This window comes from Drosophila willistoni, assembly GCF_018902025.1.
Source record: "Drosophila willistoni isolate 14030-0811.24 chromosome 2L unlocalized genomic scaffold, UCI_dwil_1.1 Seg72.1, whole genome shotgun sequence".
NCBI classification, from domain to species: Eukaryota; Metazoa; Arthropoda; class Insecta; order Diptera; family Drosophilidae; genus Drosophila; species Drosophila willistoni.
The window spans coordinates 940,798-957,463 of NW_025814049.1; the positions used below are offsets into that span (position 1 = coordinate 940,798).

General features: G+C 32.5%; 2 protein-coding genes across 3 annotated transcripts in view; both read left to right on the forward strand.

Moving 5' to 3' along the window:
- The first annotated feature begins 2,257 nt into the window (after positions 1–2,257).
- Positions 2,258–16,666, forward strand: part of LOC6637902 (mucin-5AC) — a 45,171-nt gene continuing 30,762 nt past the window's right edge. The window contains exon 1 of the mRNA XM_023175320.2: positions 2,258–2,410. Within this exon, the coding sequence (XP_023031088.1) occupies positions 2,281–2,410 (130 nt within the window). The 5' untranslated portion in view covers positions 2,258–2,280. The remainder of the gene's footprint in view (positions 2,411–16,666) is intronic.
- Positions 7,135–13,135, forward strand: LOC124460135 (heterochromatin protein 1-like). Of its 2 annotated transcripts, XM_047010378.1 has the most exons (3): positions 7,135–8,284; positions 8,344–8,696; positions 12,415–13,135. In XM_047010378.1, exons 1-2 carry the CDS (start codon positions 7,193–7,195, stop codon positions 8,692–8,694), a joined length of 1,443 nt encoding a protein of 480 aa, XP_046866334.1. In that variant the 5' UTR covers positions 7,135–7,192; the 3' UTR covers positions 8,695–8,696; positions 12,415–13,135. The 2 variants fall into 2 exon arrangements, with proteins under 2 accessions (XP_046866334.1, XP_046866335.1); XM_047010379.1 differs by lacking the exons at positions 8,344–8,696; positions 12,415–13,135 and having other exon boundaries at positions 7,135–7,930; positions 8,005–8,082.

Genomic DNA, 16,666 nt, shown 5'->3' on the forward strand with positions numbered 1-16,666 from the left:
TTTGAATGTTTTATGAAACGTCATTAAAGTTACCACGCCTACCGCCCCATTGTATCCCCCTCATATGTACATAAACATGTACTGCTTGCAGTTCAGTCACTCGGTCATTACTTGCAATTGTTGTTATTGTTGGAGTAGATTTTCGTATTGCTTTTAGACGCTTTTACTTGTTGTGGACTATCTGAGAGTGTGTGTGTGTTTGTGTTTGGAAAATTTCACTTTGAATTGAAAGCAAGTTAACACACATTTGCATTTACTTTGTGTGTGTGTGTGTGTAGTGATGTGTGTTGCCCCTCCAATCATCGCTCTCAATTAATAGCATTGAGATTCTTTAACTTTATTGTTATTAACATAAAAATTTGCCTCTTTTCACTCCCCCCACTGGGCGGCCTTCACTTAGAAACTGCCATAAATGCATAAGAATACAAAAAAAAATAAAATTATTAAATAGAATTAATTAAAAACATGGTAATTACAAAAAAAAAATGAAGACTTAACCAAGGCTAAAATATTTTCTAATAAAATTCATTGAACAAAAAGATGAAGAAAACTTAAAGACAAATAGAAATGGCAACAACAAAACAACACATCAATTATTAAACAAAAAACCGAAAAAAAACTCACCATCAACAAATAAGATGAAAAAAAAAGTATAAAAACAAAATGAAACACTTTTAGCCAAGGTGAATGTTGCCATTATTATTTCTGATGACAACAGGTGAAAATTTATGGCCAAAAGTGAAGAAAAAAAACTTAATTTATCAACTCAAACAATTTAATAATAAATGAGCTAAAATTTAAAAGCAATGGAAAATAAATCACATCTTAAGAATCAATTTCAAATGGATTGGAATATTATAAATTGAAGAAGAAATTAATTATACATTCTATTGATTTGAAAAGATCTCTAGTACTTAATTACAGTGAAATATCTTTTTAACGAATTTCAAGTGTGTAGTGAATGAATGAGTTATTTGTAAAATATTGTAGTTAAAAAAAGAAGTTACTAGATTATTTTAAGGACTATCTTCAGCCTTTTTCTAATAACAAGAAATACTTTTTGACAGTAAATCTTTTTAAAATATATAATTTTAGTTTTTTTTGAGCTATATCATATTTAAAAAACAGCTTATTTCTAGAGTATTTTTTTTTAACTTTTCCTTAATTTTTAAACTTTTTTCTCTCAATGAAAATTAAAACCAGGCCGCATTACTTTCATATTGAAAGAAGCTTTAATATAACTCTCAGTTGGTACGAAATTAATGATACGTTTTACTTAGGCCAACTAAATTTCCTAGTAATAAATCATAAATTAATATAGTCGCAAATGCAGCAAAAACCTTTGAGCAAAAATTTCATTGATGATTGGTTTAAAAGGCGCCTGAATGTTTCTGGAAGTAACTCAGCTATATTTCAATCGATTGTTATGAAATTTGTTATGAATACTATAATAGTCTTAGTTATTCCAGTTTTATCAGCATTCAGCTGAAATTGATTATCTTAGAAGAACAAAAACCACAAATTTCAGTAAATTATTGCATATAAAAAAATAATTTAATAGATCAGGCTTCAATATTCTATTTATTCTATAATAAACAAAGAGACTAACTATAGTCTCTGAGACTATAGAAACTCACTTGCTTTTATAGTTTCAATTCTGATTGTTTCCCTCAATTCACTTTAAAGGTTACAAAAAGAACTCTTAGCCTACTCACACACAATTCTAAATACACACTTAAGCACAAAAAACACACACAACTACAAATACATTCATCATACGCAACGTTGGCGTTGCTGTTAGCCTTGAACTTTTCCATTAAGCCAAATATTATTAATTACATTTTAACGGTAACTCCAACCAAATAGCAAGGCAAAAAACAATAAAACAAAAAACCACGCAAAAGATTTTGTTTAATGAAAATATATAATTTTTATTTGTATTTTTTTTTTTGCTTTTTGGCAAACAACAAATATTTTGAAAGCCAGAAGAAGACAAAACGGGAACCTGTTTGGCCAGTTAACTAAGAAAAAAAAATTTATTAAATGAGCTTTCGAAGCCATAAACAAATCAAGTTGAAAAACATAAAATGCAAATGCTAAGCACTAAATAAATTATTGATAATAAGTGTACAAAAAAAGTCAAAAAAAATACCGTGTACCCGAGTACCAAGTAACACAAAAATTGCAAACCACTTTGGGATACAACAACAACGACAACATTCTCACTTTGTTTAAACAATAAACAAAAATAAAATAAAAATAGAAGCAGAAACCGAAAAGATGCCGGCCCCGGTGAACCGACTGCGGCGGCAGTCGACGTCGGCAGCGTTTGTCTTGTTCTTTTTCAACTCGATCTTCTTCTTCTCCGTCTTCATAAGCGTCAACATCTTTTGCCATGTCAGCGCGCAAGGTGAGTAAGTTTTACATACGTTATTTCAGATTTTAGTCATATTTTCATAGCCACAAAGTTTCATTAAGACCAGACGAAAAGAGATCCCCTACCCAAAAAAAACAAAAAATCAAGATATCTGCCGCCATCTGATTCACTTCATGCTAATTTATCTCAATGTTGGTGGCGGCCTGTTTTAAACCGTGAGATAGTCTCAAAATTTTGTTTTTGTTTCTTACATGCCGGAACTGGCCGAAGGTCTCTTCAAAAATAATAAAAACACCAAAAAGAATAATATGACGTATAAACAGAAATTAAACTTAAATTCAGTTGAGATTTGTCACGAAGAGAATCATGGCGATCATAAACGGATGTCCCCAAGAAAGAAAAAATATCATCAGAATCGAAAAAATATAAATTTTTTAATGAAACACGTTCGAAACTTCCGTGGAATTAACTAAAAATTGTGTTTTTTGTTTTTCTTGTTTGTTTGTTGTCAGAGACAAATAAGTACCTGCCTATATATGTACTTACTTAGGTATTAAATCAACTTAAAGTAAACATTCAAATTTTTTTGGTGGCACCTGCAGCTCTTCCTGAGCCCAAAAATTTGCGGATTTCGTTTTGAATAAACATTTAACTCTTGTGGCCTCTTTTGCATTTGTTTTTTCTTGGCTTTTTCCTTTTGAATTTTATGGTTTTGTGGTGGCTTACAAGTGGGTTACAACTCCAAGTCAACGAGCTCGTCAATAAAGTGCCGCTTTGTAAATGTTTTCATAACAGTAAAATCAAAAAAAAATAAAAATAAGAAAAAGGCATCAGCAGAAATGAGTATTGAATGTCAGACAAGTTATTCATATTGCAAAGCAAAGCAGGTCAAAAGAAGGTTCTATACGAAACCAGAGAATCAGGTTAGCACAGGCAAAATGCCCTTGCCATGTTGAGCCCCTAACCCAACAGTTATACAGTTTACTTTGTTATCAGTACTATTTATAATAATATAATAATAAATTCAATTTAAAAGAATTTTTTCAGATTTTTCAAACAGAACAGATCTGCTTCATATCGCAACAATTTGTTTACCATTTCGAAACAAAGTTTTTGTTAAATCCATTTAATTATTTATGCTGAAACCTATTGCTAAAATGCGGATCCACATATTTGGAATTTTACGACTTTAAAATAAAACAAGTTTAGTAACAAAAAAAACCCAAAAAGTTCTTTCTATTAAAAACTATTTTGTAGGCCTTTTCAGACACATTTTTTTTTGGCACATCAAAATAAATCGCAACATACTGAGCAAACTCCTTTTTAGTTCTTCGTGGCTTAAGCTGGGATTGCATTGATATCCCCTTATATTTTAACAGACTTCTTTGAATCAATCTTCACCCTCTAATTAATCTTCGAATTATGCTTAGTGTGATTTTTATGCTCAAGCTTTTAAATGGTGAAAAAGACTTGCTTGAGTTATTGCCACAGGTTAACCTATCGGCACCCAGTTTTACGTACCAACTTTATATTCAAGACATCCAATTATCTCTTTAGCTCTTAGTCGATATTCTACTAACTATAACGAACATAAGCTATACAACCTTCTACATTTTGTAATCTACTCACAGCCCTCTCTTCCTCTACTCAATAAACATCTATCCTTTCCTGTTTAGCTCTAAGACAGCTATGGCTTATATATTTTAAGCTGTTTGTCTATTTTTTCAAACTCTCCGCCAGGCTTTTTCCCGAAACGAAGATTATATATCAACATCAGCTAAAAATGTAAAAAAGTTGAATAAGTTTATTATTTTACAAAGAACATTTGATAAAACTAGCTCAGTAAACTATAGAACCTATCCTAACCATAGGCAACTAATATATATTTCAGCTTCGGCTTACCTTTCAAAGTCTTATTTTAGGATAAAATTAAATTAAAAGCTTTAAAAATTAATTTAAATTCAACTGCCGAAATCCCTTTTAAGATGTTTTCCTCTCATTCAACATCTTTCATTCAACAATCGACAAAAATGCACACTTCAATGTTCGAGTGTTTGTAAGATTTGTGACCTTGTCTTGAGCGTGTCTTGTAAACTTGACATAATATTTAACTGGATTACAACATTTCGATTAAGTCTTTGTCCAAGCTTATACCATGTATTTTAATTAATTACTAACCAAACAAAAAAAAAAAAAAGAAATCAACAAAAATTCAAATTAAAATCAAATCTCTTGCATAACTCATCAAAATGCCAACCTTTCTAGCGAGACTAACGGGCTAAAAATCATAAGCGTATCTCAAAAGGGGTCTCAAGTGATGTATATTTCGATGACAGGTGTCTATTGAAAATAATTTTTAATAAGAATTTATTTTCAACTTCTCTTTGAATTCGAAATATTTATGGACTGTCATCAACTGCATAGAAAACTATGTAAAAGAACCTTGTATAGGTTTTCTAGAAATTCATAATAAATAAAACTAATGAATTTATTTGCCTTCATATTGTTTAGCATGACCTTTGTTGCATTAGTTCATAAATTACTAGTTCTTGTTTTAGCAATTAGAAATTCCTAGACAATTATTAATATTAGCAAGAAAATATGTCGAATTTTCGATACCCTAGTTTATTTTCAGTTTAGCATATTCTCTAAATTCATAGATTACAATAACTGAGATATGAAAAATTTTGGGATAGTTGGAATTATAATTAACCAAATTTTAAGTCGAGTTTAAGATAAATGTTTGTGGCCAAGCTTCGTAAGCTAACTTTTTTTAATTCATAGATAAAAGTTAACATTGCAGGCCGCTTTAGGAAATCCCAGACCACTATTGTAATATACCTTCTTTTGTATTCAATGTCTAGAGGGTATTAAATGTGCCCATGGATAAGCATAATAGTTTTGGCTACGCCTATGGAAAAAATTTAGGTGTGTGCGTGTGTTCATTCATACATATCTACAAATCTTTATAGTATTTGTATATGTATGTGGCGTACAAAAAACAAAAACTTAATAAAATTAACTTACTAATGAATCGATGATCACACCGGACAGGAAAAATACCTATACATATTAGTATGTGCATCCGAAATCAAGAAATACAGCTTATGGACACAGTATTATATATTTTGTTGTTTTCTTTCTTTATGAATATTTTCTGTTTTTGCTGGTCTTTTTTATTTTTTTGTGTCTTTTGTCGCGCGTGTTGAAAACAAGTTTAGTTTCAAGTTTCTTCTATGCAAATTAAACATACGAATACAAAGGCAATATGATTTTTTCTTCTTTTTTTCTTGTTGCTTGGAATTTTGTAATAGGAAATATGAAAAACGAAAGTGAATTGGTGACCCTTGATGAGAGCTGCCCTTGTTTGGTTTTTTATTCATCATTGTCATTAATTTCACTTTTTTTTTTCTACTTGTTAATTTGATCGAATTAAAATAAATACCTACATACATATACATACATACACATATGAATGTATGTGCTTTAGAGACAACAACAAATACATATAACAGCATACACATGGCAAATGCATGATAAAAAGAAAGTGAAAGAAACGTCGTAAAGTTGTGCGGCAACTTTGAGTTTGAGCTCAGAAAATTTATAACAGGTTGACTGACTGTCTGCCCCGCTAACTGCCAGCTGGCAACTGTCAACTGCTGACTGACTGACTTTTCTATATAAAATTTTCAAATTGTCACAGCATATAAACATACTTTAATTACACATATTTTAAATATACGCATATGTTTTGTACCCTTTCTATGCGGATACTCTATATAAACGATAATCCTACCATCACTGATTTGAAATTAAATAGTACACTTAAGAGGCCTGTCCAAGGAATTTGGCAAAAACAGGTTACATGTAAACAATCTAGAAAATAATTTGTAAATAAAACATTAGAAACATAATATGAGTTTATAAAATACCCTTTATTACAAAATGTCTAATACAAACTTGAGTCAAACTTAGCCTAAAAACTAAGTAAATAAAAAACACATGGATATACATATGCAAATTTCTTAAAACGCTTGGTGTTTAGAAACATATTCTTCTCTTAAATCATAACTTAGATCATAATCTTGTTTGGTTTTTAATAACTATTTGAGTCAATAAAATTTACAAAGCCTGTTGATATACATTTTGACGGGTATAACCCATTTTTGGAATCTGAACTCTTATGATAAACTTGTATTGTATATCTATCAATTTGAGTTCCAGTTAACACATTTGGTTGGCTTCGGTATTTCATTTCATTCATTGGGTGTTCATGTAAATTGTGCACAATGATGAGAAAAATGCCCAATGACATTGTTGTCCAAAACTTGATTTGCACATTATTGCAGTGAAAAGAAATGTAAAAAATTATTATTGTAATTTACATATATGCATGTATGTATGTATAAGTACACACTAAAACAAAAGCTAAATATTGCTCTGGTATTTTTGCCAAAGGCCAATTAAAATGGTTGTTGGTATGTACATTTTCATAGTGCAACAACAGCCGCATTATTTCCGATTAAGTTAACTGCAGTTTGTTGCTCCAAAAGGAAAACAAGTTTTAATGGCTACACAAAAACAAAAAAATATACTTGGAAGAGAATTGGGTTGACTTGAAGATACTCTATACTTTCAAATCTAACCGAAAAAATTTGATCAACTGCCGCGTTTTCCAACACTAGAAAAGTTTCTATGAGCTCTAGCGATGCTGCCAGATTTCGAAGGCACAGCCGCTGAGCCGTGACATGAAAAACATCTGGCAACCCTTTAACTTGTGAACGTGGTGTTTTGTAATGCGTAAAGTTTATAAAAATGTCTTTAAAAAGGGATGCCTCTGGATCCGTGAGTTTAATTGGCCACGCCAGAGTAAAGACGATTAAAAAGGAACCGGCTAACAATAAACCACCGCCCAAGAGCAATGAGCCATCAATTTCACCGGTGGAATACACCGTAGAAAAGATCATTGGGAAACGCTTTTGGAATGGGCGCCCACAACTATTGATCAAGTGGTTTGGTTATCCTGAGGAGGAGAGCACTTGGGAGCCCCAAGAAAATATGGGCAATTGCATTGAACTTCTCACGGATTTTGAGGCGGAATTGCATAAAAAACAAATGAAGCAGGAGGCAATAATCAAAACTGAGCGCCTTGAAGCTTCATCGGCATCGCCAAAGAAACCCATTAAAAAGAGGTCATCTTCCAAGCTGTACACTACTGAAATTGATGAAGCTAATCTGCTCATGAAAATGGACAAACTCCAAATAAAACCTAGTTCTGCGCCATTAAAGCGTAAAACAAAACAAGAAGTTAAACCATCCTCAGAAATGAGCAGTAAAACTTTAAATGTCTTATCACCATTAAAACCTAGAGCAAAAAAACAAGTTAAAGTATCCCCCGAAACGGAAAGTAAAACCGTGGAAACGTTATCGCCATTAAAACGTAAACCAAAAAAAGAAGTTAAAGTATTTCCAGAAGCGACAAGGAAAACTTCAAATATCTTAACACCATCAAAACCTGAAGCAAAACAAGAAGTTAAACTGTCGCCAGAAATGGTCAGTAAAAGTTGTACAATCTTATCACCATTAAAACGAAAAGCAAAACGAAAACTATCTTCCTATGAGCATAGATCATTTTTTGACCTGAGCAGCGACTCAAGTGGTGATGGTGAAACAGAGAAGCCTCTATATCAAACACCATCATCGGGTAAAGCATCTGGAGCTTCCAGCCCTTATTTGAGTGCTGTTTCGAAATATAATTCCCTGGAGTTCATTAAAGAGCAGGCTCGTAAATGGAGGAGCAGGAAGGGTAAACAACATCAAAAGCTACGTGGTTCGCCTACATCGCGGCCGGGTAAACCTATGAAGCCAAGAAATCTGGATGATTCCATTGAAATTGTAATGAAGCGTGTAAGCATCTTAATCTATCCATTATATTTGCACATTAGTTAATGTATTTAATAAATCAGTTGCACTGTGGCACCGATAATAGGCAGGAGAATCTGCCTAGCACTCCCACCACACCGAAATGTGAGCCAAATTTAGAAGACAACTATTGCCGAACTCGCAGTGGCAACAAAAGGAAAAGATGGGAACCATGGAGAGTTTCACCGCGACCGAGAAAAACTCCGTATGGCCTCGCACGTGGCCGTCCCTTGGACAAGGTGATACACCATTTTAAAATGGGCAAGCTGGTCTTTCTGTATGTCAATTGGCAAGGAATGAGTATTACGGATGTTATTCTCCTGGACAACCTTATTGACATTTATCCACAGCAAATTATAAAGTACATGGAGACAATTAAGGTTGTCATGTATTGATGGTGAGTTGGTAAATCTTTCTGCCACGACCCCGTACCCATAACCTTAAACGCCAACTTCCGTTCAAAGAATGGCCGCATCATAACTTTACAGTTCGACGCTCGCGATATTTTTGGTGGTGGTGGTGGCGGTGATGATGATCAGAATGATGATGATGAAGCTATGGGCCATGAGCCATGAAAACTTTTGCCTTCAGGGAAATAGCAATCCGATTTCATCCGGTGCTATTGCACCTGCATTTTTCACTGTTCTTTGCCACATTAATCACATTGATAATGCAAAAGTTAGCCATATGACAAATTGTTATTCTTGTTTTTGCCTCTTTGGTTACTTAGAGAAGGAAATTTATGTTCCTATACCAAAAGATTTATGTAAGACGAAGAAGAAGCACTCTTCTATTCTCTCTGTTTGTTTTGTAGATTTCATGCTCAAGATCAAGTCGAAAATTATGAGACTCCAAATACACGTGTTGTCGGATTTAAAGTTGGAGTCTGGTTAGGTCTTATCTTGTGGCATCTGATGACAGCTCTCCAGCAGTACAGACGCCTTCGCTTTGAACCGGCGCGGCTTCAAATGTGTCTCCATCTCTCTATCCATGACAAGCTTATTTCGTGGGCGGCTTCAGTTCATTGAACTAAACAAACTCTTTGCATGCGAAAACTTCAAAATGTGTTTTTGTCTCTATCGCGAATTAAGCAAATAAAAACATAACTCTGTGACTGACTAACCATTGCGATATGTTTGGATATGTGTGATCTATGCATATCTTGCTGCCATATACAACCTTCAATCAAACGACGACGAGAAACCCAACCCAAAGAGTATGCTTGGCACCAATGGCCAGCTAGACGGGCACGCCTCGTTGCTAGCTGGACTGGACCGGCTTGATCGAGTGGCTAATGTGTACATATTTTGCGCAATTTTCAATGTCATTTGTACATATTTTTCTTGCTTTTTTTTCACTGATTGCATTTGGTTTTTTTTGTATGTTTTTTCTTGTAACAATTTGCCAACAAATCATAAAGCAATTTTTTACGATTTGTAATTCGATTTGTAACTAACCGAAAAATTTGACTAAAGTTGCATTATTGCTTAATTGAAGGTCAAAATTAAAATTGTACAAGAAAAAACATATAGCCTAAAGTTCAATTACTTTAAATTTTTAATCTAATCAAAGTTTAGTTTTCACTAGTTAACTTAGCTTTGTATTCGGTTCATTGCTCTGGCTATATCTCATTTTCAAATCAATTCAACAATTATCTTTTTTTTTTCTAGCTTGTTTCTATTTTCGGCAAACATTTGGAGTTGAGTTATTATCTATAAAACCAGATGGAAGGGAAGCAATTTTCATCTTGTGTTGACTTTTAATTCTCTGCTCCATAATTTAATCAATTTGAGTATAATTTTCTAAGGTGCGCTCACTTGTGGCTTGTCTAGATTTTTGAACTCTGGTTCTCTGTGTGATTATGACCGATTATTGCTTGCCAATTTGATTTTCTTATACTCTGTTTCTTAGATAGGGGTATAGTTATATTGTTAAGAGTTGAACAAATTTGATGTTTATCTCATAATTTATATTAATCCGTTAAAGTTAAACAATGAAATTAATTTTTAGGGGAAGAACTTCTGTCCCATTTCCCGTTTTCTTGAAATCCTATTGAGGAAAGTCTCTTTGATCATCTTTGTATTAGATTTATATTACATAAAGTCTCTTTCTTCAGTTCTGTTTCAGTAACAAAGACTTAGAAATGTAAATAATTTTTTAATTTTTTCGTTTACAAATTGAGAACGATATTGTGTATTTAACTACAATAGGCGATCCATCAGTTAAGAGTATTTGAGCACTTATTATGCACATGAAACTAAAAGGCCACTAAATTTTGTATTTTTTTTGATGATTCTAGTGATTGCGATTTACTTTTACTTTATTCAATGTAAAGTGAGTTTCGATCAAATTTAACTTGATACATTTTGCAACCATTGTTGTTTAATAATTGTTAAAAATTGTTAAGATGGTCTCATTTTCTTTTAGTTAACTTCACTATAAGCCCATTTAATGGGGCGTTGATTGACTTATGTGTATATTGATCTGGTTTCTGTAATTTCCTTTAAGTCGAAAACAAGTCTTGCAAGTTGGGTATTCAATAAAAACATATATATAAATTGTTTAGGCAACATTTATTATCGGTCTCGTCCATTAATTGCTATGAAAATGTTTCGACATATTGAAAAAAAGAAGAAAAAATAATGTGGCTTGAAAATAAATTTGCATTTAATTATTTTCTGTCCGTCTTGTGTTCGGTTAGTTGGATGGCTGGTTATTACAACAACAACTACATCATATATATGCGATAATTTTCTCGCTCTTTTGACCATTTTTGGTAGTTGATGTAATTACGCCCAAGGCAATGCAAGGCAAAAGGCAACCTCATTTATGACGCTTTGCATATGCTAGACAACAAATCAGACATTTTTCGTGTATGTAAGTTGTTATTGTAGTTGTTGTTGTTGTTGTAATGCAATTTGTTTAACGCTTCGCTTATTACCAAAAACAGTATTTGTAGTTAGTTGTTTTGCATTTGTGTTTGTATTTTTGTTTTGTGGTTTGTAGTTGGCCAGGTCTGTCGTGTGGGCCAGATAAGAAAACATCAAGTCATATGTATATGCAGATCTGAGGCCAGGTAAAAACCGAAATGATTGTCGACCTCCTGCAGATCTCTTATTCTCCCCCTCTCTCTCCCTCTCACTATTTGAGTCTCCTTTGGCGAATGCTGGACCATCATATGATATACAATTTCCACTGCATCATGATGAACTTTTTTATTATATTTTGTTTTCCTCTTTTTTTGGTCGGTTTTAGTGGGGGCGTTTTCCCACTTTGCTTTTGTTGGCTTTATTTATTATGATTGCTTGACAGTTTAATATATTTACCTATAGTTGTTTGTTTGGTTGGCACGAGTCCACCAACGTTATATATATACAATATATTGTTACTTATTTGTTATCTCAGTGGTTGTTTGTTGTTTGTTGGGTGCCTGCGGGTTAGAGGTTATTGGAACAGCAATTATATGTTGTTAATGGTGCTAGTGTTGCTGCTGGCTCTGTAGTTGTTGTTGTTGTAGCTGCTGATGCAATTGAGTGGCGAGAGCTCTTAACATCTGTTGGAGATGCGGTTGTGATTGCCCAAACTAGTTTACCCTGATTTAGTTTATGAGGCCATATCCATATACAAAATGTATCACAATGTATCTATCTAATTGAATCTTCAAGTGTTAGGAGTAATAATCATATCCAATTATCAATAGCTAATACTAAGTAGTTAACTAAAAGTTCAATGCAAAAACTCATGGTAGTTATTTTAGCTAGTCATTAATCAAACGGAAACCAAGTTTAACCTTGATCTAAGCAAAGACTATGCAGTGATTTTTCTTCTGGTTATTCCCACATTTATTTAAAAGTCACTTCCACGCACAAAATCACATAAACCGTAATATTAATTTCGGTTTTTTGACCTTGCTTTGTTTTAGCCGAGAACCTGATATAGTTATGATTGTATTACTTTATTTTTTATATATATTCACACCATCAAACAAAACTCTGATAATTTTCAACTAACTAATTTTGTGTTGTTTTTTGAGTTTTACTTTTTTAATTATTTTATACGAGCTAACATTAAAACTGTTTTTATTCATTTTCGTCTCTTTCTCTGTTTCGTTTTAGGTATGAAAATTCTCATCGTACACAAAACAAAAGTAATCTGCTGAAGTTCAGGGTCAAAAACACAATAAGTTATCAAATGAATTAATCATTATATATTTTTAAAATTAGTTTTTTATAACGACATTGCATAAGATAATGCATATATAACAATAGTTTATAATATTTAGGTTTCTCTTCTCAGAAAGACTTTAAAATTTGTTCTAATTGAAATTTCAAGTTTTCTTTAACTTTTAACTTTCATTATATCGTTTACGATCTGCTTAATCGTATTTGAAAGTTGATTAAATTAAGAAACTTAAGTTGTTGTATCTGAAAACTCAAATTTCTTGAAAGAATTTGAAAGTTTTTACATTATTCATGTTGACAATTGGTATTAGTTTTTAGCGTATTTTATTGATTATCTTTTGAAAGGAAAATCTAAATATTTAGTTTCATTTTTTATTAGTTTTTTTTTTTTTATGTATTTGTCAAAAAAGTGACTGACACTTTGAAACATTCTGAACTGCAATTTAGATTCTTATATAATTTAAAGACACTTTGTTTTTTAAACTATTATCTACTAGCAATTGCTAAAGAAAAGTTTTCATATCAATCGCAAGGCTTTAATACTTAAGTTAAGTATAAAATAATTAAGTATATATAGTTAATGTATAGTTCAATTTCTTTATAATTTGCAGTTGCATCAGCAAAATAAAAATATTTCCTAATTTGATAAATAGTACTGAATAATAAATTCTGAAATGCCAATTTGTATTGTAATTGCCAAATTGAAATTTAAGCCCCCACAAATCAGCACTCCTCAGAAATATATATACACATATAAATTATATATATGTATACCTATTTTGATTTCCTTCATTCTCTGTTGTCTTTGGCAAAGTTGTTGACATTTTTGTTTGACTTTTTGAAATATTTTCAGCTGTGGGCAAATGCAATTATTACGTTATTTTCCTTTATATATATACTTGATTTGCTTTGTTTTTTTGTGCACTTTTCTGTTTCGGGGTGTGTTTCGAAATGAATGAGGTTTATATGGTAATTGCCAGGCAATGTGCATTCTTTTGGTGTCTTAAATTTCCAGATTGTATCTGACTGGTGGGTGGGCAATGAAAAATATGTTAAATGTTTTGCCTAAAAGTCACATTACAATGTTTCTTTGAATTGTCTGTGTGTCGCTTCTTGTTTTGTTATGTGTTTAATTAGCTTCGCCTACAACTTCCGCTTACAAATGACTCATGACAAAGACACAGACAAAACAAAAAAAGGTTAAACAACAAAAAAAAAGTACATTTGTTGACTGGTCACTGTGCTGCACTGCCACGCCCCAATTTGTCCACACCATTGCAGTGCATTGAACGCATTAAGTTTTCCTTTTTTCACAGTTTTTCTCTCCGTTTTTCCTAAAACCGTTTTTTTCTTTTTTATTTTGCTGTTTAGCTTTTGATTTTCCTCTTAGCTCTTTCGCATTCGTTTTACTTTCGCCTGGCCAACTAGTTGCAATTGTGCCATTCCGTCCAGTTGTGTTTTATGGCTTCCAACTTGCTGACCACCAGTCAGTCATTAGCTGCGGCGGCGGCGGCGGCGCTGGCGAAGTCATCGCCTCTCATGCAGAACTTGGGTGTTGGAAGAGTTGATTTCTTTTGACAATTTGGCAGCGGTTATAAATCATAAACAAAATCAGCAGTAGCGCAGCAGTGGCGAAGACAAAAACTATATGTAAATTTTGGCAAAAAGAAAGTGTTGACTGTAGAAAACGGAACTGCTTGGAGACACCAAATCGTCAGTAGTTTTGGCCAGGGCAACAAGCGACCACCAGGTGCCATTTAGCCAAAGGGGCGAAAGTACTGCAAAATTATGAAATTGAGTAATTATGGGCAAAAGTATGGTAACCAACAATATGGCTGAGGGAAAATCGTACTTAAAAGTTATGTGGTTCAACAGACAATTTGATACTTATCATATATTACACTGGCCAACATATTTTTTGCTTCATGTCGTCGAATTCTGTTGAATATGTGTGTCTTCAAAATCTGTAGAGCTTTTTATTTCACAGAAATTTTCTATATAAAACATGCACTTTGATTCACATTGATGTATATGTAATACATATTGTTTTTATTGTTTGACTTTAGACTTTAGGGTTTTTTTTATTCTTAATTAGTCAGCATTTCATTGACCTTTTTATTTAAATTATAATCAATGACTAAAAAGTTTGCTGTTAGAAATGATCTTTTCTTGTTTGAAAAAATAAAAAAATTCCCACAAAAATGATTACCCAAATAAACCCATTGGGGATACCTAAAAAGCAGCTTAGAACCCGCATAAAATCCATATGATTCATGGACTTGGATGCCGTGTTTGTAGTCCATCAACGTGACTCATAATTGGACCACAAAAAAAAATAAATGTATGTAGATGTTAGATGTCCAATAAATGGGGGGACAACCCGCTGAGTTGCAACAAGCATTGGTTGTATTTTTGCCAGCCCGTGAGCCTATTGGTAGGTCAGTGACATAACAAGCACAAATATTTTGAAAAGACAAAGGAAAATTCGACTTCGACTTCGATTTCTGGCCCAGGTGTGCAACCATATTCATTCACTATCAGTCGGTGATTGAACCAACCCGACCCGAACTCAAGTGAACTGAACTTTACTATATAGTGAGCTATGTGAGGCCCTACCCTAAGTCGGGTCGTAGTCAATCGAGTGTGGCGAAAAAAAAGTCTTGAGAATCCTTGACCCAATTGACTGAATCTGTCTGTCCTTCTCTCTTACTATAGTTGTTGGCATTTCCGTTTTGTTGCAAAGTGCAAATAGCCAGGCATAAAACAAAAATTTAAGTTCGCTTATTTTTTTTTTGCCTTCCACTCAATTTCGTGTCATTAAAGTTGTTTTTTTGTTGTTGTTGTTTGGTTCAGCCGAAAATTACAATTTGCAATGTGACGCCCCGTTTTTTTGAATTGAATTTTTCATTTCAAAAACTGAAACTCTTACTCTTAAGTATTTATATTTCAAGGTAAATTTGCGTGCGGTTTTAGGTTTTTTTTTTTTTGAGGTTGTTGATATTGCTATTGGTAATTGTCACTTGGCCCTTTCTTTATACATTTTTGCGGCTGCTGTTAAATTACAAATTTCTGGTTAGGCAATCGAGTTAAGCTTACCATTAACCCACATTGTGGGTTGAAAATATAGATGGGAAACATTGTACAACTTACCGGAAAGGCAACAAAGGCCATTGAGAGAGATGGTGTTTGCATAGGAGTAACTTCAATAATATTTCTCTTTAAGCCTTTCTCCTAGTCAATTCATTGGAGACAAACTGCAAATGTATGCCAAAACGTAATCCTCTTAGTTAACTGTGCAGTTTCAATTCGACGTCAATATTATATAGCAGGAAGTCACAGGCTTAAACTATGACAATGAAAATTGAACAAAACTTTAGTATATTGAATCAATAGAGACTATCTTTTTCCTAAATTATATAAGCTTGGCTTCTATCTAAGTCTGTCAATTCTTAAATGTTTTTTAAATAAAATGTGTTAAAAGTTTATTCACAATATTAAGTAATGTGTCCTTCATTTCCTAATTATGGATGGAGGAGTTTATCAAACGTTCTTTGTACTTGATAACAGACGACAAAATTATATACCCTAAAGACTATCTTCGAAGAAGTCCGAAATATATTTGAAAAATTAAAATTAAAAACCGAATAGTTTTTATTTTGGCCATAAAACTATCAAAGACAAAAGGTTGATAAAACTCCAATCCAGTGTTTAAATAAAACGGAAAGGAAAATATTTTTTAAATTGAATCAAAAAAAGAAAAGAATAAAGCAAAGCCAATTTTATGTTAATCAGAGTTTCAAGAAACTACAAATTTTTGTGACTTTACATACATACATACATATACCCTCTATATATACATATTATATAGTATGGTAATTCGATCTGAATGATATGGATATGGATATCAGCATTAAATAAAAGAAAAAGAAGCATTTGATTATTTTCTTAATTTATTTCGCAATCATTTACATAGTCTTACATAAATCGACGTGAATAAAAATTTGCCAACTTTTATGCAATCGGTTAAATATAAAAAAGATAAATAAGTCTACTACTATATACATAAATTACGGATTTGATAACTGTTTCTCCCAAAAACAAAAAAACAAACAAATTTCTATATACATTGTAATTTTCCGCATATTTAGTTTTTGTTTCGTTTTTGTTTTTTGGGGTGATAAAAAGA

Bases quoted from the DNA above. Each gene is read 5' to 3' on its own strand.
- LOC124460135 (XM_047010378.1), top strand. From the start codon at position 7,193: ATGTCTTTAAAAAGGGATGCCTCTGGATCCGTGAGTTTAATTGGCCAC. The intron at 8,285-8,343 runs GTAAGCATCTTA...TTAATAAATCAG, and splicing joins TTGAAATTGTAATGAAGCGT to TTGCACTGTGGCACCGATAA.